The sequence below is a fragment of the Medicago sativa genome, chromosome 5, assembly GCF_051527215.1.
Source record: "Medicago sativa cultivar Bolivia chromosome 5, Bolivia_mono, whole genome shotgun sequence".
Taxonomy (NCBI): Eukaryota; Viridiplantae; Streptophyta; class Magnoliopsida; order Fabales; family Fabaceae; genus Medicago; species Medicago sativa.
In genome coordinates this window covers 13597342-13618311 of record NC_140753.1, presented here as the reverse complement: position 1 = coordinate 13618311, position 20970 = coordinate 13597342, and the positions used below count along the sequence as shown (strand labels likewise).

The following is a 20970-nucleotide window of genomic DNA, read 5'->3' as shown; positions in this document are numbered from 1 at the left end:
ATTGGTGACATATTGTGGATTATCCATTGTATTAAAATAATACAATGATGTTTGATTTGTCTATGTGTGGATTTATTTTCCCCGATGTGGGGGGAGTCGTCACTTGAAAAAAAAAAATAATTCAAGTAGATTTGAATAAAAATTCACATATGGATTTATATTTACCCAATGTGGGGGCGTTGTCGCTTGGAAGCATTTCAAGTAGACCTGTGCAATAAATCTAAATATAGATTTAATTTTCTCCTATGTGGAGGTGTTGTGGCTTAGTATCTAACTAAGCAAACCTATGATAATATATCATGGATGATCGTTAATATATATGCGATACTGACTGAGAGACGTCTTAGTCAATGTATTATTTGTGATTTGTTGATACAGCTGCTGTATAGTGAAAAATATATTTACATCGAAGGGGGATGAATTATGTCCAATACAAAAATTGAGAGTGATGGTAACCCAACATAAATTGTGAAAATTCGCAAGGTTATGTTCATATGGGTAAGAACAAGTCACTTGTCAATTTGATGAGACACTATCCATTTTAATTTTGAGAGTTCATCCCTATGGTGTAGGATAGTGTATACTACAGCGTTGAAGGTTGAGTTTATAAACTCTTAATAAATCTATAGCTCATATATTTGAGTGGTGTGCTTGACTGTGGTGTACACTTGATAGATTTACCTATATGAGTGTTGGAGGTGGGGCCGCCTCTATGAAAGCTTGGGCAGACTTTCTAGAGCCACTCATGAAATCCAGGCATAGGTGCAAGGCCAAAATGCACCACACCGCGTTGAACAAACTTTGGACGAGAGATCAATGTGAGTGATGAGGTCACTGATTCACATACGGAATGAGGTTCATAGAGGTTATAATCTCACCGACTTTCTAGTGGGTCAAATTTCATTTGCTCTATGTGCTAGTTCATAGTCCAAAAGACACTAGTGCTTATGCATTGATTTTTCACGCTCTTGGGAACACCTAAAACTTTAAAATAAATTGTGGGGGATTGTAGGAATTTTATTTAATTAATTTATTTTAAAGTATTATTATTTTTGTTAATTATTATAATCAAGAGTTTTCTTGACTAAGTCATATATGCACGTTTTTTCTACTCTTATTTTAACCGTTACAAGCACGACTAAATTGCATTTACTCTTGGTTATTATATTGTCTTCGGTTTCTATTTTCCACTTTAATAGGAACTTCTTGGTATGTGTACATATAGCATATTTATGTGGGTTGTGAAAGAGTGAGGAAGAGAGAATTTACACTAGCAGCCATAGCCATACGTGAATAAACATTACATAGTAAATAATAGAAATCAGTTCCCTTGAGCATCCAAGAGTAGTTCCTGAGACCTTGCTAATTCACGTGCGGTGCTAGCAAGATGTGACTGTTGTATCCTGGGGAGTATTAGCTATGAGACCTATCGCATCGGGTAACCTATCCGGGGTGGCGAAATACTCTTAAGCCCAGTGCTTCGTGCACGCCTCAGTCAATAATCGATAAGTTTACTTATTCTCTATTCTATTGTATTTAGTATTCTATTATTTTGATGCTAATATTTCTTGTTGTTTATTACCTTATAATAATTCTATGTCTCATTTTACCTACACAAACCCCAGCAAGGCAGCAATGTTTACGTTCTCGTAATGTTCACCACAATTTTTCTGAAAACTCTACGTTGCTCATGTTGTGGCCATGGATTAATAAATTGACTTGAGCTACCGACTTGCTGGCCTAAATTGTCAGAAAACCATATGAACCATAGGGTCACAAAACTTGTCATCACATGTACACATATTATATTCTAAATTGGTTCAGGTTCATAAAATATCATTTGAAATGGATTTATGCCGTCACACATTTATAGATATATTATACCAAACCTTATAATAGATTCTCTCATCATTTTTAAGTGTCATTACTCATTTGAGTACATTTTTATGGTTAATATTTCATTTTTATTTTGATAGTTTAAAGTTGTAATAATTTGTTAGTTATACATTTTTCAATTAATCATACTCACTCCTTTTCAGTTACCTTTAACGGTACATTAGGAGATTCACCCCCACACCCCTCTACCGCAACCCAATAAATGTTTGGGCTCGGTTCAAGGAGAGATATTTTTCGTAACGAGTAACTATTAGTCAGACTCAACCAAACCCTTTAAATAAATTTCAATACCTTATACCTTAAAGATTAACCATGTAAAAGTGATACTAGGTTCAACAAATAAAATATGATATTATTCTAACTTTGATATTATAATTAGGCCCCCTAACCACGTTCCTATAAATAAGATGGAACAAAGGCTAGTTGTCACTCAAACATATCCTTTTCTTAGGAACAACTTTCAAACAAGCAACAAAGAAAAAAAAAATGGAAGCCATTTCAAAATTTCCTCATACACATCAACCAATAAGGTCCATTAGTTTTCCTACAAGAGGAAACCCTTCTTCTCAAAGAATTGAAGAACTTTTAAACCATTTAAAACCACATCATCAAAACTCTTTCTCAAGCAATATTCATTTGGAAGCAGAGAAAATTCAGAGTGACTTAGTAGGGCTTGCAGAGATTTACAACTGTATGGAAGAACTCTTCAACTCTCCACAAACTCAACAATCTCTTCGACGTTACCAAGATGGAAAACTCGTATCAGATTCGTTGTGTAGCTCAATCACATTGCTAGATGCTTGTGAGTGTTCAAGGGATTTATTGTTGGTTCTTAGAGAACATATACAAACACTTCAATCAGCAATACGTAGAAGAAGAAAAGGTGATTCAAGCATTGAAAACAGTGTTTCTTCTTATGAAAATTTCAGAAAGAAGGCAAAGAAGAAAATTTCATACCAACTTTTGGAGCTAAAGAAAATGCAGAACAAAGTTAACTCATTTTCTCTTTGTGATCAAGATCAACAACTAGCATTTTTGGTTAGAGTTTTAAGAGAAGTGAACACAATCACTATATCTATATTAAGTTCTGTACTACTTTATTTGTCTATGCCAGCACTTGGAACAAAAGGGTCATCTTTGATTTCGAAGTTGAAGCCTATGATGTTTTTCTCTTATGAGAAAGAAGGGAAGAACAAAAATGAGGTTGAGGATCTAAACAATGCTTTGTGTTCTCTTATTGGAAAAGATAAAAGTAGTGATTATTCTAATAGTGAAGGTCAAAGGGCATTAAGATTGTTAGAGAGATTGAATGTTAATGTTGATAGTTTAGAAGGTGGATTAGATTGCATATTTAGATGTTTGGTAAAAAATAGAGTGCTGTGTTTGAATATGTTAGCTCATTAGGCTAAAATAGGTGGAGTAAAAATTAATGTCCTTTTGTAAATGAGAGAATGATCTTGTAGTAAAATTCAATCCATGTTTGAATGAGAGAATGATATTTGTAATGCTTTGTGACCATTGATGTCTTAGAATTATATTATTGGTCATTCAAAAAAAGAATTATATTATCGGACCTTTGATGTAATGATCATTTTACAACGTGTTTGAATACATTTGAATTTTGTCCTTTAATCTAAGCTCTTACCACCAAGCTCTTTCAAACCAAATTTTAATTTGTATTCTCCTTCTAAACCCTCCCAACTCATTTTTGGCTATGCATACACACCAACATAACCAAAAACATTAGAAACAATTATTTAAAAAACCTAGGACATTAAAAATAGTCTCAAATTGTTTGGTAATCAAAATTATAGGTAGTTTAGAAATAACACCCATATTTCTCAATTCAACGAGTCACATTTTTTAAAGAATAAAATTGTGAGTGCTCACATAATCCAAAGCGAACAATACCTCAAAAACGTACGTATGTCGTAGGCTAACCAATTATGTAAGAAGGGGTTAACCACTGTGTTTCCAAGGAATAAAGGGAGCACACTCATATTGGATTGACCCTTTTTTCAATTACAAACTCGAAACTATTATCTATCATTGTAAATGAAAGAATAATAAAAAAAGCCCGAACTTTTCTCCTTTTTAAATAGGGGTGGCAAAAATACCCATGTCCACGGATACCCGCAGGTAAAATCCGTCACGGGCATGAGACGAGTAGTTAAACGGGTATCACGGGTATAATAAACGGGTATTTGACTACCCGTTATTATATGGATACGAACAAGGATTTGATTGTACCCATACCCAAGGGTACCGATACCCGATAATAAATTAAGTAAATTACTAAAATATCCTTATATATCTTATTACTTAAAGTTGTTACCTTATTGAAAGAAATTTTACCGTCCGCCTAAGATTCCTCATTAATAACCTATTTAATTATAATTTTTTAATTCATCTTATTAAGTTCACCGTTTTCACTTCATTCACATGAAAAAACAAATTCTTTCCCCAACAACCCTACCTTTATTTTTCTTCAATTTCCATTGCAACCATCCTTCTTCTTCTTTAAAACATAAGTCTTCAGCCACCTCTCCCTCATATCTACTCCTTTGCTTCATATGCCAGGTCACCGAACTATCCCACGCACCATGGACTGGTTTACAACTTAAAATTGCTTGTGATTATCGGGTATTTTACTTCGAATTGCATTTTATTTTTTTGTCTATGTTTCTTATGTTTTTACGCTTTTATTTTACTTCAAGAATTTGTATGGATTATATAAAATCATGAATTTTATGGATTATGTATGATTTATGAAATTTTGAATGGATGGATGTTTAAAAGTTAAAATTTTTTGGTACTTAAAAAAAACTTATTCTTTGTACAAACAAATAAATAAATTCAAAAATTTATGGGTGTCTATGAATACCTCAATGCCCGCATAATGGATACCCACGAGGGTACGGGACGGACATATGTATCATATTTGTTCAACGGGACGAGGACGGGTATCATACTATCCGTATCCATTGACATCCCTACTTTGAAATTACTTAACAATGCAACGAGAACTTTTTCATTTTTAATACAAAATCATCCAAAGTTCAACGTATAGTCTTTATAATTAAAAGGGGAAATTACACTGACCTCCCCTGAGGTTTGTTCAAACGACACAAACATCCCCTCTAGTTTTATAATAGACATTAACCTCCCTTAAAGTCTCTTAAAATACATGGATACCTCCCTTAGAAACTTAACACCGTTTGTTTTTAGGTTAACACTGGAAACATCTTTTTTGTCAGCCGTATGACCAAACTCCAGTCTCCTCCTTCATGTGAAGGTCTTTCAATTTCTTCACCTCTGGTATTGTTATCGGCATCGGAATAACAAGTAACTTGACTGTTATTTCTCGTTTCTGTTAGCTCTTTTTTCATTAGTGCCACCGTCGATTACGGCAGAGGTATTTCAGTAATGTGTCACATCGAATTTGGTGACTTTGAAATCAACAAGGTCTTTCCAATCATTCCTGTTCTTGTTCCCTTCCTCTACCTATCGTGAGCAACAAAGTGGCTTATCTTGATTTTGTTTCTTTTCAATCTACTACTTCCATTTGTATTTTTTTTTTATTTTTTGTTTTGTTTTTGATTTATCTTGTTGTGTCGATGATGTATTTCTCTTTTTCTAGCAGAATAGGCAAAGGTAGTTTGAACTTTGAAGATGGACTTCTTATATATTCAAAAAGTCATATTTTTCTCTTTTTGTATGTTTTAATTGGGGAACTTGTTCTTATGGTGTCTGGCAATCATTAAATTAGATTAGATTCAGGCCGTGGGCCAATGGATGAATTTATTGCAGAATTAGGTGAAAAGCAATTTTTTTAATTGAAAATGAAACATTTGCATTTTTTTAACGGAAGATGGATGGAGACTAACGGTAGGGGTGTTGTTGCTATTTGAGAAAATAGAGGGGAAGTTGAATGTATTTACATAAACCTTAGGGGAGGTTTGTGTAATTTCCCATAATTAAAAATATACTCCCTCCGTTTCAAAATGAGTGTCGTTTTAGGTGTTGGCACACAGATTAAGAAATAGGATGAAATAATCATTGAATATAACACTTTTACTAAACTGCCCTTTACTTTATAAGAAAAAAGACAAACACAAATTTGCATTGGAAATTGCGTGAGAGAAAAGTTGGAGTATTTATTGAGGGTAAAGTTGGAAGAAAAAAATTAAAGTTGTATTGGAAATGTAAAGCGACATTCATTTTGAAACAAATTTTTTTGGCTAGAGCGACACTCATTTTGAAACGGAGGGAGTATATTAATGCAATTGCAAATCAAAAGGAAAATTCTTATTCAACAATATTAGATTTAGTCTTGTCAAAAAAAAAACCCAATATTAGATTTAGTTTTTTTTTTTTTTTAAAAATACACTACGCAAATTGCAGCATATGATGGGCTTAATGGGCCCTTAACTTTTATTTTATTTTGAGGCCCAAATTTTAGACTTTTTTTTTTGGATCTAGGACAGTGGTCCTCCGCACCCTGCCTCAAATTCGACCATAACTATGAAATAAAGAGTAAATCCCAATATTCGTCTTAACAATAATCGAAAATTTCATATCCAAAAAAAAACATAAACTTACTACATTCCACCATCAATTTTAACAACCACATATTTTTAACGCTCTCCTTTCATTTCAATCGTCAAACACTTACTTTGTCAGAAAAAAAGTCAAACACTTACCTTCTTCTGTCCAACTTACACACTGTGTATATCTAACGAGAAAAATAGTTATTTTGGACCCTAGTCGTGTAACACTTAGCCAAATGACCCCTCTTCGGTACAACTTACATCAACATTCAACTTATGGGGTTCCTATTTCACGATCACTAAAAACATCAACATTCAACTTATGGGGTTCCTACTTCACGATCACTAAAAAAATTTATGTTTAGTAAATAAAAAGAAATCGTGAATTCCTTAAAAAAACAAAAAAAGAAATCGTGAATGACATTAGTTAATAGAAAAATAAAACTTACGTGGCTTGGGATTGATGGGGTTAGCGCCAAGCGGTATAAACGTTTTGCAAAAGTATCGTAAATGTTACTCTCAGCTTCTTTGGTAGAGGTTCTTTTAAGTTTGTTTGGTAAGATACATATTTGAGTTTGGTCTTTTTTTGAGCAAATATTTGAGTTTGTTCTATAGCTTATATGTTTGTATAAAAAAAAAACTATAATAATTGTCATTTTCTCTCGAGTTTAAAATATTGTGAGTTATAATGTGTTTTATTAAGCTAATTCAATAGCTTATAGCTATCACTTTTTATCTAATTTTCATTCCAACAATCTTAATTGAAAAATAAAAAAATAATTAATTAAATAAACATTTGTTATGTTATTTCATTTTTATAAGCTATTTCAACAACTAATTTTTAACAAATACTAAAAATTGAATCAACTAACCTATATGTTACCATCTAACTTATCTCATTTGTATCTACTATAAGTTTGTATTGAGCTTATGAAAAAAGAGTTTATGCAAATAAATAAGTTTTTATGTTAATTCATAAGTTTATAAACTTATAAAGAGTTAATTTTTCATAAATTATCTTAACAAGTTTATAAATAGTAATACATTAATACTTATTTATTTACATAAACTCTAAAACAAGTCAATCCAATCGGACAGTAAATGCTTGATTTTACTTCTATATCATATAAGTGCATTTGAAGTGTCCAGAGTAATTCTAACTCTACAAAATTACATTTGTAATGGCGGTGTAATTTGCATCAAAATTCGAACGGCCGATGCAGAATTGTGTTTTAAGATTACAAATTTTGTTCAGCAACTTTCATACAAGCTTGAACTTAACAATCACATCCATAGGCGTTGAGAAAAGCTCAGCAAGAAAGCTAACAGCTAACAAGTTAACTTAGCCGCCCCCCGTTAACTTGGAAAGCCGAGCTTTATTCTCCTCCTACAACCGTGACTGTCCAAATTCAAGATTACATGGTTACCGACATGATTAACCAGTCTCTTTCTGTGAGTTTGTGAGGCTCTTCTTGCATTGCATTGCATCATAGATTGCAACATAGTGGTTCAGTCTGTATGGATCGGTTCCTAAATCAGTATTTTTTTTTAGAAAAAACAATAGAAGAGAAAAAAAAAAAACATAAAAGCCTCTTCAGTTCAGGTCTCCATAAAATTTCCGCATAGATAACTCGGAAGAACGAAAGTTATGTGTTTGATCATCATCAGAGGCTTATTCATAGCAATACAAATAAACACCTTACACAAATATAAGACCTAAGCTAACAACAAAACCACCAACATAAAAAAAGCTTAAAAATAACAGTTCAAATCAAAACTTAGATTCAAACATGGAATATTGATTTATCATAAATTAAATGATGAGACTGTACACACATTATGAGAAATCGAGAAAGAAAAAAGATAGTAAGGCAGATGAATGGTAGCGACCTCTGCTTTATACTGTGAAAACATAAAACCCTAGTTGTTGTGTGTGGCGTTTTTGTTTTTGATGGATCAAGACCCGAGTTTAATGTCAAGGCCCATTGCTAAAGGTTGGTTTGGGTACCCTAAAAACTAGAAAACTACTCTTCAAGCCTCCTAATATTGCTTCCACATACCCAAAAGTAATTTTTAGCCGTAGATTTTAGATTATATAATCCGAATTACTCCTAAGTCTAACAAGACATATAAAATGCTTTTGTAAATTTAACCAAATTTCATAAAGTAAACATTTGACTAAAAAAACATTTATAGTTATATAAAAAATCAATACACACACAAAATATGTATTAAGTTCTATAGTTCTATACATTTGAACTAATCCGCACCAAAGTGTATGCTACAAACTTAAATTCTAAGACTACCAACTTCAACCTTTACTCCATGTTCAACCTTTTTATCATCAACAACCTTCTCTTTCTTGTCAAGGTTTTCAACAATCATCACATCATCATTTTTAATGATCACATTACCCGTCACCCAACCCAGTTCATTATAACTAAGAATTCTATGATTATATATCTAGGTTCCTAGAGCTTTGCATCATCTTGACAATGTTGTGCCCAAAGTACAAAAGTGGAAGATATTAAACACCCATTCTTCATATATAAATTAAAATCATAGAGATCCCTTAGGTTCGATTTGTAACCTTCCAAAGGGGTCTTTTTGAATTTTTGAGAGGCCTCTGAGTAATTGAAAGGTCTATCCAACAATTTTCAAAGAATTTTGCTCTATAGACTTCCAAGTCCTCCCAAAAACCAAAAAATACCCCTGTATATGCCTATTAGAAATCAAAATCTTTTGGAATATAACTTTCGATGGCTACCTACCGGAAAATATTTTTCCATAAGTTCTATAACAATATATCAAAATCCTTGTTTCTTCTCCTTTTGTTTATGTTGAAGTTTAAAATTGTTTAGTTGCGGAGAAAATAGGGTATTTAGAATTTGTTTGGCAAAATAAGGCTACACTTTTTTTTTATGCAAAATTAGATTTAGTTGAGCATATATGCAGAAATTTGGATGTTCTTTAAATTTTGTGAAATATGGTGTTTAGCTTTTGTCTAGGCATGTTGATGGTTTTGCTACGCTGATTTGAGGATACCTTTAATCTATAAATTTTGTTTGTTTACTAAAAACCATTAGCAATTGCAGTCAATTCATAATTTCAAACTAATGACTGTAGAGAAAAAAAAATATAACTTCAAATTAATATTTGAAAATAGAGGAGCAAAATATATAACAAAAATGTGTTGTTTCTATTTGATTGTATTACCATTAAATTGTATACATAATATTTATATGCAGATTGAATGTGCAAAAAAAATTCAATCCTCATCTCATCAGGTCCCTAAGATAGAGTTATGATGTTCAAAAGACAGACTCTAGTTTTAACCAAACGCCTAAATATATTCTCTAAACCATTTTCTATACTTTCAATTGCATTCTCCAAAGCCTCAAATCTTTCATGTGCAACATTAGAACCTTCACTTATAAGGGCTCTTAAAGATGCTTCGACACACTGCAATTCATTGAAGTTCTCCATGTTCTCTTCACATGTTACCCTCTTTTGCATCAACTTTGTCACTTTCAACCATTTTGTTGCCTTTGACTTTGATGAAGATCCAACCAAGAAAGACAAAATGGATTGAAAGATAGAGATGTTCATTGCAATCACCTCTCTGAGAACTGTAATATGAACTACCATTATGATTGCTGACAGACTATTTTTTGAAATCAGAGTGCGCAGCGAAAACATGGTGTTTAATTTTAGTCGTCGTTAGATGTTTTATTCCATTCTTAAATTTTATGATCTGTGGTTATTTTCTTGAATGACTACCTTACATTAGTTTTCCATCTTTTGGAAATTATTTTAAATTATTTTGGCTGATTTTTTTATAAAGTTTGAATGGTTTTTATAAAGTCCATCCTAATAGTTTATTTACTATTATATAGTTTCGAGACGAAACTTATTTCTAGTGGGGTATAATGTAAGACCTGCAAAAGTTATTTTGATATGTAGATAAATATTTCATTTTATTCATTTGTTAGAACATTTGACTTCATATTTTCTTTACATCTGATTTTGACTACCTTCTAGTTTCGAGGACGAAACTAATTTAAGGGGAAAATAATGTAACATCCCAATATTTTATAAATGTTCTTTTGAATAATTTTCTCAATTCGTCATTTAGTGTTCAACAATTTATTTTATGCGTGAAAAATTTAAGACAAACCTTGACATTTTCTACTTTGAATAATTATTTAGAATTTAATTCCATCTATTATTCAAACCATTTCATTTTTATAAATCAATTTGGTGTGGGAAAAAAATAATAAGATAATCATTTCTTAAATGTATTTTTATTCTAATTCTTTATTGCTGCATTTATGTTGTGATTTATTTTAAAGTTAATTTGGTATTATATTAATTATTAAATCAGTTATTTTAATTAGTTCTTGTGTTAGACATTGTGATATATATATACACACACGAGTACACGTTTTTTTTAGGGATCTATATAGTACACATCCTTTTGGTTGCCTCCTAATTTTTAGGTTTACTGGTTTCCTTGAGAGAAGTAATAACAACTCCCACGTTCTGATTAGCTCTCATATTTAGTAGGATTAATTGTTCCTATCTATTAGTTAGTAACTCCCACTATTTAGGAATTGGTTTCTTCTCTACAGCCCATGTTCTGTTAGTGGATTGGTGTAGTGGAATAATAAGCTCTATATAGCTACTAATTAATTTGTAGTTGTAGAAAAACAAGTATGCTCCCTCTATTCCCTGTTCAATAGACCGTTCCATATAAGAATTGATTTCCTGACTACGTTCATTCTCCTATTATACAATTATTGGTTTAATCAATTCCTTCTATCGCAGTAGCCTTTTCATTTTTATATCCCACCCAGCAGCTATGTCCAAATTACCATGCCTAAGCCTAAGAATTTCCAAAGGAACCACTACTTGTTATTTTCTGCAAATGGCCAACAGCAAACCGAAAAGAAGAAAAACATTTAGTGCCACCCATCACTAAAAACCTTTTCACGCCAACATCACCCACCTTCTTGTTCATTGAACCACTTCATCTTTGTGCATAGTCTTTAAGGTAAAGTCATGTTGTTTTCCCTTACCATTCTTTTGTTCGTATTTTAATATTAAGTCCCATTTTCCTTTAAAGAGTTGGCCTTGTCTCAAAGTACTATTACCAGGTTTCATTCTAAGTCTCTCACTCTCTTGTCCAACTCGTTTTATGGGTGAGATTGGGGTCAAGAAACTTGCTCGTGCTTTCAGTTCAGATACAATCATAGGAATGTCTTGTGAGGAAGAAAAGTGCCTCAGGTAAGGGCTTTTTCCCCATACGTCCATACTAAGTGCTAGGGCTTTGTTATTAAGTAGAGGTAGCAATTCTTGTCTTTTAAAAAGGAAAATAATTAAAAATGTATTTTCTTGGTAAAATTTAATCCTTTCTAATAGTGATTATTCTTAATTATGTTCTATATGAAAGTTGTGTATGATGTGAACTGATATGTTTTATATTATTATGCTTGCTATGTTTTTGTGATGTTAGGAAAGAAATGATAAATTTTTGATAAATTAAAGAAAGGAAAAAGATGAAAATATGTGTTATAAGAAGATATAGCTTTAGTGCTCCAAATCATTCTTGAATGAATTAATAGATGTCTAAATTTGTGGTATATGGGTGGCTAATTATCGTTTAGAGCAAACATACTATAGTCTTAATATTTTTCACTTCGGGAGCCACTTTTTGTAGGATTATGGCAGTGAGATAGTACACTACTATACTTGATGAGATAATGCCTCCCTATTTTGAATGCTTGTGCAGCTAAGTTTGGTGGACTATAAAATTGGTGCTTGCTTATTATTCATGAAATATGTGTGTCTATGACTTGTTATTTGAAGTTTGATTCTCTTTTATGTGTGGGTATGTGCTCATGGATGTTGCATGTAAAATTTGAGATTGTTATCGAACTGAAATAATAAGAAGAGAAATAAGCTTTTTATGAAAGACTTCTTTTGTCGTGTGCATGATGTGGTATTATTTTCTGTGTGGTGCTTTAGTGGCGGGTTACAATTATTTCTTAGTGGATGCCTGTGTGGCGGGTTATAATAATATATTTCTTTGTGGTGCCTTAGTGGCGGGATAATATCATATTGCATTGTTGTGCCTGTGTGGCGGGTTTTAGTCTGCATTTTCATGATCATGCATGGCATATCCATCTGTGTGGTGCCTTAGTGGCGGGAATTGCAATTATTTTCTGTGTGGATGCCTGTGTGGCGGGAATTGCAATTATATTTCTGTGTGGATGCCTTAGTGGCGGGAATTATATCCGGATCATGTAGTATATAAGAGCATGCATTTTACACATCATTGCATTGCATTGGGTCTATTATACATTTGTGTGTTGATAAGTGATTAAACTGTTATATATACAAAAGAAATGTGTATGAACCTTACCTTAAAGACTTAAATGTATTTTTCTTAATTCTTTTTGATTGATAAGTTTTGATATTATCTATTTCATGACATTGTTTCTGGTGCTTTGAGTATGAACCAATTTGGATAAGGAAATTGACCCTTACAACCAACATTTTAGGTACCTAAGAAGACATGGTGTATGCTTTGCTGTTTTTGCTTGAAGCGCGTACGGGGACGAAATTGGGTTTTTGATTGTATTGTAATTTCAGAAGTGATTTTGAAGAACATTTAGTTTAAGAATTTTTGTTAAATTATGTAAAGAATTTTGTATAGGTTTTGCTAGAATATATATTATTGATGAAATAAAAAAAAATAGTAGTGATTTTCTAAAAATGAGAATGATTTAGGCGTAATGTCTTGGACCAAAATCCGGGGCGTTACATCAAGCTTCATATTTTCTTCTAAAGAGTGGTAATATGTTGGTCTATAGAGATTGGTAAGTAGTTTCCATTGGATATTTTGCCAACAAAATCAGCCTGCAGATTTCAATCATTAACACAGATAATTACTTCTGCAAAATTTGATTTATGAGATGATATAATCGTTATGTTACGACTTTAGTGAAGATACGATCCTGAGAAATATCGTAGTGGCCGCAATCGTACTCGTGACTTCAACTACCATTTAAAACCACGATGAGACTATTGTGAAATTTAAACAAAAGAGTGAGCTGTGAAGTATATAAAAAGTTAGGAAGGAACCTTGTTGTTGTTGTTGTTGTTGTTCATAACTGCTACAAATCTTATAAACTCGGCAGTATGCATTCTCAAGCCAATGATCATCTATATAATATACGATCACTTAGCAAACCCTACTCCAACGGTACCTCATAAGGGAAACTCTAATTAGACATGTATTTGATTTGATGCTTTAGATAATGAGAAAACTGTAATGTATCAAATGGTTAACTCTAGAGTCATATTTCAAAAGGTGGCACAAGGCAAAGGAGTCTTGCCCGTTGATACCCGGATGAACCAATAGTAAAGAAATGGGTTTAACACATTTATTTAGGAGAAATCATTATTTCAAAATGTAACCACCGATTATCATTTACTTACCGAAACTTTCTATTTATTATGAAATCAATGAATATGTTAATTCCATTTGAAAGAAGATGTACGAAAAAGAAATAAGAGGAGACTAGAGATTGGTAACAGGAGGGGTTAAACCATGGACAGGTGTGTGTTAGATGCAACAAAGATAATTACATCTGCTTCGATTATATGATTGATACTTAACATCACACATGTTATAATTACTTTCATTAAGTTATGATCCTAAGAGAAAACCAGTACATCCATCACAGGTTGAAGAAGAGTTTAAGATAAAACTACAAAAATTTAAACTAAAATTAGGAAGGGCCGCGCGAACGCAGGCCCCAACAGCAACAAATTATGATGTAGGCTCCACCACTTGGGTAGACCTTAGACTAGCACTCCTTCAAAGTGCAATGAAGGTCACTTGCCTAGGCCATGGGCCTTCTTGATCACCCATTGACCCTATCCAGGTAAGTATGTTACAAGGTATCACACAATTCTCTTTTATAACTCATGCTCCATAACATTCACCATAAAACTTCTGATGTGGGACTTAGATAACATGGGACCGATTCATTCTAAAGAGGAATAAACAAAAAAGACCATAATTGGTCAACATGTTAATGGTCACCAGGCCAGAACCGTGAGGACAACTCATTTTCTCAACAAAGAACTTATTCCAATCCAAAACCAATAAAAACATATTGTTAATGAACTATCATCATTGGCAGCATCAACATGCGTGATGTCTGTCCTTCTCACCCTTACAGCCCCTTTAAGCCATCTCGCCGCTCGAAAGATATCATGGTCACCATCACCTTGCTAGCAGCATTATTTGGAGAAGGGAAAGATCCAGCGTTATCTTCTAAAAGCGTCCAAGGATCAATTTCCAATTCATTGTCCTGTTGTATTGACTTCCCCGATGCATTATTATCTGCAACCCTTGATAGAGCCGGATTCCTAGAAAGGGTAGCCGAACAACAGGAGTTAAAGCCAGAAATTGTAGTGCTGGCTTGAAAGAAATGAATTGGTACAGGTGGAGGATGCAGGAGAAAGAGGACCGCATAGATGCAAAAATTACAGGCATTGCATCTTGGATACGCCACCAAATATCCTCTGAAAGTTGCATACAGTCCAAGTCATTTTGCATCAATAAATAGATCATTGGACAAGACAAGGAAGAACTGGCGAACTGCTACATTTCAGCAGTGCCCTATGGCACACATACACCAGTAAAAAAAAACCAAAACAAAATAGATCATGCGCACGATGTAGTCAAGTTCAAGTGTATTAGCGGGGGTTGGTCAATAATCAAATTGGTACTGCTTGGATGCATTGTGTCTTGGATAAGAAGCTTTAAAAGGTTGCAGAACTATAGTCGACTGGTTTAGGAAATTTCTGCTACTGATGTAGATTTATAGACACGTTTGAGCCATTAATACTGTTTTTTTGCTTTCCTTTTCTCTTGGGTAAAAACCGAACTCAATACTCATCCTTCCGTGATTTAAGATACTGATTATGTCTTGGTGTTGGAATTCATTTGTTGGCTACATCATCTTTGATTTTATGTTGGTGGAACCAATTTTTTGTTTGAGCTTGCAACATTTTTTATCTTATTTTTTCTGCTACAAGTGATTGAACACAACTAGTACTTAAGTTTTAGTTACGACTTTTATTGATGATTCTGTTTGTTTACAAAAAAAATCAGTTATTGTAGTTTTCAGGCAAATAATACAATAATCTATAACTTCAAATTAAAAATAAAAGAGCTGAAATATAGAGCAAAAACTTGTTGTTTCTATTTGATTGTATTTCTATTGAATTGTACACATAGTATTTATATACATATTAACTGTGCAAAATTTTTCAATCCTGAGTAGATCTCTAAGATAGAGTCATAATGTTCAAAAGACTGACTCTAGTTTTAACCATACGCCTGAATACATTCTCCAAACCATTTTCTATCATTTCAACTGCATTCTCCAAAGCCTCAAATCTTTCACGTGCATCCTTTGAAACATTTAAACCTTCTCTTAAAAGGGTTCTCAAAGATGCATCAACTAACTGCAATTCATTGAAATTCTCCAACTTCTCTTCACATGAGATTGTCGTTTTATGCATCAATTTTGCCACTTTAAACCAATTGGTTGCCTTTGACTTTGATGCGGAACCAACCAAGAAAGACAGAAGGGATTGAAAGATAGACATGTTCATTGCAATGACCTCTCTAATAACTGTAATCACTGCAACAAGGTCTTCATCTTGATTCAAAAGCGAGGAAACTCCAAATTTACTTTCCATATGTTTTAAAGATGTGATCAACTTTGTGACATTCTTCTTCATCTTCTTTGTGAAGAATTTATATTCTGCTACACTTGTTTCAATGCTTGAATCTGCCTTTCTCCTTCTAAGAGCAGAGTGAAGTGTTTGAACATTTTCTTTAATCTGTGACACGGTGTCCCTTGTGATGCCGCAGATATCCAAAATTTTCACTGAACTATCCAACAACTCTTCAACAAATTTCTCACCTTGACGGTGAGCAATGGCCTTTTGTGTTGATGACATATTGAGAAGATTTTCCAAAGAAATATACAAATCTTCAAGAAAGGAAAGGCCATTGGTAATTGAATCAGATGTCGATGTTGATGTGGTTTCCCATGTCTTAATTTTGGTTAGCTCTTGTTCTAATCTTGAGGTGTTAGGATGAGATTGAGAAGGAAAACTGTTTGAGCGAACATGGTATTTGTTGCTTGCCATATTTCTCTTTAAATTATAGTTTGTTCTTTTTTTCTTCTAAGATAATTATAAAGCTCTAAGTTTGTGATGTTACCAAGTTCTTGACTCTCTATTTATATAAGAGGTATTCATCATATTGATTGGTGGATAATTATTAAATTCATATAATAATGAAATTAATAAAATATGAAGCACTTGTTGGTGATGGTGTAGAGCATGTGGTGCCTGCATGATTCCCCTTTGAATATGGTAAGCTTGTTAGATGTTTTCCCAACATTGTGAATATGTGAATGCTATTGCATGTGATATTCTGCAAGATACTTATGATATTAAAATGAGTTTGAGGTGCATGATCAATATAGCTGGCATGTCCTCCGAGTGTTGGCAATCAGAAAACCTCATTAGTCACCAATTAGTTTGCCTCCTTTGCTGCCACATACATTCATCATTTCAATTAAAAAATTGGTGCCACATACATTCATCATTTCAATTGTAATAATAAAATAAAAAATACTTATAATTGATATTGCTGTCTGTGTTTGGTCATGTATATCCTACAAGATCTGGATCTCATCCTTCTGAAATCCATTCTTTAAATCATATAGCAGTTGTAGCTTCTCAACAATGGAACGTGCCAGCAAATAGATACCTCTGAATTGAAAATAAGACTTTGTTTTCTTCTTCATATATATTAGAAAAAAGTGACTAATGAGGTTTTCTGTTTACCAACACTCGGAGGACATGCCAAGTCATATACACCTCAAATCCATTTTGTTATCATTATGGTATGTATATTAATGCATAATGTTTGGAATAAACGTGACAAGTTTACCACGTTCTAAGGAAAACTCATGTGCTGCATTATTTTGTTGAATGAAGCATGAATTGCTTGGTACTATATATTGAGTGTGTCAAATAAGATGAAGAAGAATTGTAGGAAGTTGATCACAACATTGAAGAAGATGGAAAGAGAGTTTGGAATAAATCCATTTTGAAATGAAGATCATGAGCTCACTTCATTAATAACAGTGCTTAGGGAAATTATTGTTTCAAGCATCTTCCAGTCCTTTTTATCCTTCTTGGCATTATCTGCTTCAGAGTCAAATTCAACCAAATGGTTAAGGATGGCAAAATTAATGCATAAGAGGATAGCTTAATGTGAAGAGAACTTGGAGAATTTCAGTAAGTTCCTGAATGTGAAAGCATATTTAAGTACCCTTTTAAGTACTCATGTTTGTAAAAAGGAATGGTAAAATTTCATGAACTTGGCGCTCCAACAATCTTCGATCAAGTGTTAGTCTCATCCACATCAGGCCTCTTTGAGAGATTCTTAAGTGTTTTCATCGAGCCATTCTCAGACCACAGAAGTTCTCTCTACAAGTGGAAGCTTTCATCCGATCAATTGAACTTGTACCGCCATTGACATGCATATATCAACAGGACATCTTAATTAGTTTGCTGGATTCCTGAGTAATCAAAGAGGGTTGCATGCATGTGGAAGCGAGTAACAAGATATAAAATTCTTATGAAAGCCAAAAGTTTCTAACTTCCTATATTTCTACATAATGGATTCATAGTCCTGAAGCAACAAAAGCAATGATAACATGGAATCAAAAAGCACTTGTAACTTGCAACAGCTAAACTTTAAACTTTGAAATTGCAAAATCTATGTTGGTAGCTTTAAGACATTGTTTGGTACTTCAATCTTCCTGTACAATTCCAACTGAAAATGTTAAAAGATTATGGAATGCATTCCATATTATGTAGTACACATCCATTCATATGAAAACCTTCAACATTAAGTTTACAGTTAAATAGACGCATACAAAGAGGAACATTGGTTTTAGGAGTTAATTGATTTGCCATGACAGATTGACAGACAGTTTACTGTTATATTTCTAAGTTGCAATGTAATGCTAGTTTGAAGATATATCTTTTGCAAAAAATTAGTAGTAACTCTAGTGATGTGGTTGACTTAAAAAAAAAAAACTTTTCCTTCTTGTTTAATTGTCATCAACTGTTATGTTTTTATAAGTTTACAGCTAATTATTAAAATTATGAAGTTTCTTAGTGAAAACTTTAAAGACGGAATGCATTTGGATCTTCTGCAGTATACATCAACTTATAAGCATACATTCATTCAATATGAATTTCTTTTATAAACCGTTCATGCTTTCTTCCGATTACATTCTGTTCAAGCTTCATATTTTTTTTCTAAAGATTGGTAATATGTTGGTCTCTAGAGATTGGTAAGTAGCTTCCATTGGATAGTTTCCCAACCAAATCAGCCTGCAGATTTAAACACTCTCAATCATCAACAACTGCTTTATAAAAGGAGAAGATGCAAGAAAGGTAATTACAACCGCACATTACGATTATATGATTGATACTTAACATGTTATAATTACTTTCATTAAGTTATGATCCTAAGAAAACCAGTACCTTCCCCCATAGTACATCCATCACAGGTTGCACATGAGTTTAAGATAAAACTGTAAATATTTAAACTAAAATTGGGAAGGGCCGCGCGAACGCAGGCCCATACAGCAACAAATTATGATGTAGGCTCCACCACTTGGGTAGACCTTAGGCTAGCACCCCTCCAAAGTGCAATGAAGGTCACTTGCCTAGGCCATGGGCATTCTTGATCACCCATTGACCCCATCCAGGTAAGTATGTTACAGTGTATCACACAATTCTCTTTTATAACTCATGCTTCATAGCATTCACTATAAAACTTCCGATGTGGGACATAGATAAAACTATCCAAGTTGCACTCAACAACAGGTCTATTATCAGCAAAGTTATGTCATAATCTTTATATCAACAGGTCTATCTTTATGTCATAATCTTTATAACAGCAAAGGTCATGAGTAGATGAACTTGGGTGCCGGTTGTCTAATATTAGATGGACTCTACCCACAAGTGATTTTTCAAACTTAATGTGGATGCAGCAGGGCCTAATAAGGATGGTAAGTGCGGGCTGACAGCAGCGACACGGGTAGTAGTTGTCTCTGCAGGTTGCTTATGTACGCCGCTATTACCAGTATCAGATGTGGTAGATGGCATGTCAGTGTTAAAAAGGATAGAGCTTGTGAAGGACTTGTTGTTCCTCAAGCTTAAAGTAGAATCAGACTCATTTAATCTCATTGCTGCTATCAACGAGTTCCAAAACCTAAGCTCCTATTTAGGAGCTGAAGATTTCAAAGACTCCAATCAAATTTCAATACTTGATATTTTTTTTCATATTTGCCATGTTGCGAATCAAGCAGTTGTCTTCTTAGCTAAATTTGTTATTATGTCTTCTGTTGATTTTGTTTGGATTGAAGAAACCCCTCATATTTAAGCTATTGAGGCTTTTGACTTACTGTCACCATTGGTTTAATAAAAACAGACAGTTTAAAAAAAAAAATCACTTGTAAACGACACAATTGATAATTTGGAAACATTGAAGAAGCTATTAGGAAACCGAGTTTTGAAAAAAAAAACAAATTTATTAAATAATTCCACACCAATAAAATTTTGCAAAAATTAATAGGTTTAATGGTGCAGACTTTTTTTTTTGAAGAATCTAAACTAGCCAAAAAAAAAAAGTCTACACCATTAAACTTATTAATTTTTGCAAAATTTTATTGGTGTGGAATTATTTTGAAGAATCTAAACTAGCCAACCTAAGCAAAATTTTATTGGTGTGGAATTATTTTGAAGAATCTAATTTTGAAGAATCTAAACTAGCCAACCTAAATTGGCACTAGGGAGAATCGATCCTGAGACCTCGAGGAGGAGCACACCCCCAGGTCCCAAGCCAATACCACCAGGCCAACCCAAGTGGATTTTAATAGTGCAGACTTGAAGATTAAGTGCATAGTAGTAAAATGAAATGAAATCTTTTCTCTCTTGTCTATTTGTCCATACTTTCTTCCAATTACATTATGTTCAATCTTCATAGTTTTTTCTTAAGATTGGAGAATTTTAAGCATCTCCATTGTTGAATGAAGATCATGAACTCGCTGCTTTGATTAGAATGCTAAGGGAAGTCTTTGTTAGAAACATGTCTATCTTCTGATCCCTTTTTTCCTTCTTGACATTACCTGCTTCAAAGTCGAAGTTAACCAAATGGTTAAGGGTGGCAAGAGGATCATATCATGAGAAGAGAACTTGAAGAATTTCAATGAGCTGCAGTGTGTGAAAGCATCTTTAAGCACCCTTTTAAGTGATAGTACATCTTGTGAAGATTAAGGTTGCACATGAATGACCGGAGACTTTTAAGTGATAGTACAACTGCCGTAATCTAATCCTATCTAAC

General features: G+C 33.2%; 2 protein-coding genes and 3 non-coding genes across 8 annotated transcripts; 1 reads left to right on the top strand and 4 right to left on the bottom strand.

Moving 5' to 3' along the window:
- The first annotated feature begins 2273 nt into the window (after positions 1 to 2273).
- On the top strand, positions 2274 to 3528 carry LOC146920269 (uncharacterized). Its single transcript, XM_085713674.1, has one exon. It carries the CDS (start codon positions 2383 to 2385, stop codon positions 3298 to 3300), a length of 918 nt encoding a protein of 305 aa, XP_085569800.1. The 5' UTR covers positions 2274 to 2382; the 3' UTR covers positions 3301 to 3528.
- A 4506-nt stretch (positions 3529 to 8034) lies between these two features.
- On the bottom strand, positions 8035 to 8118 carry LOC146920268 (small nucleolar RNA Z159/U59). Its single transcript, XR_015013079.1, has one exon. It is a non-coding gene; the product is annotated as a small nucleolar RNA Z159/U59 (small nucleolar RNA).
- A 1619-nt stretch (positions 8119 to 9737) lies between these two features.
- LOC146920266 (uncharacterized) lies at positions 9738 to 18141 on the bottom strand. 4 transcript variants are annotated; one of them, XM_085713672.1, is made up of 2 exons: positions 16018 to 16685; positions 9738 to 9921 (listed from the first exon to the last, which is right to left on the bottom strand). In XM_085713672.1, exons 1-2 carry the CDS (start codon positions 16683 to 16685, stop codon positions 9738 to 9740), a joined length of 852 nt encoding a protein of 283 aa, XP_085569798.1. The 4 variants fall into 4 exon arrangements, with proteins under 4 accessions (XP_085569798.1, XP_085569799.1, XP_085569797.1 ...); XM_085713673.1 differs by having other exon boundaries at positions 9738 to 9965; positions 16062 to 16685; XM_085713671.1 differs by having other exon boundaries at positions 9738 to 10064; positions 16152 to 16685.
- Positions 14247 to 14406, bottom strand: LOC146920267 (U1 spliceosomal RNA). The gene has a single exon (XR_015013017.1). It is a non-coding gene; the product is annotated as a U1 spliceosomal RNA (small nuclear RNA).
- A 1040-nt stretch (positions 18142 to 19181) lies between the features above and the next one.
- LOC146920265 (U1 spliceosomal RNA) lies at positions 19182 to 19341 on the bottom strand. Its single transcript, XR_015012983.1, has one exon. It is a non-coding gene; the product is annotated as a U1 spliceosomal RNA (small nuclear RNA).
- Positions 19342 to 20970: the final 1629 nt, after the last annotated feature.

Excerpts from the sequence above, each read along its gene's own strand:
- LOC146920269 (XM_085713674.1), top strand. The coding sequence starts at position 2,383 with ATGGAAGCCATTTCAAAATTTCCTCATACACATCAACCAATAAGGTCC.
- LOC146920266 (XM_085713670.1), bottom strand. The coding sequence starts at position 16,685 with ATGGCAAGCAACAAATACCATGTTCGCTCAAACAGTTTTCCTTCTCAA.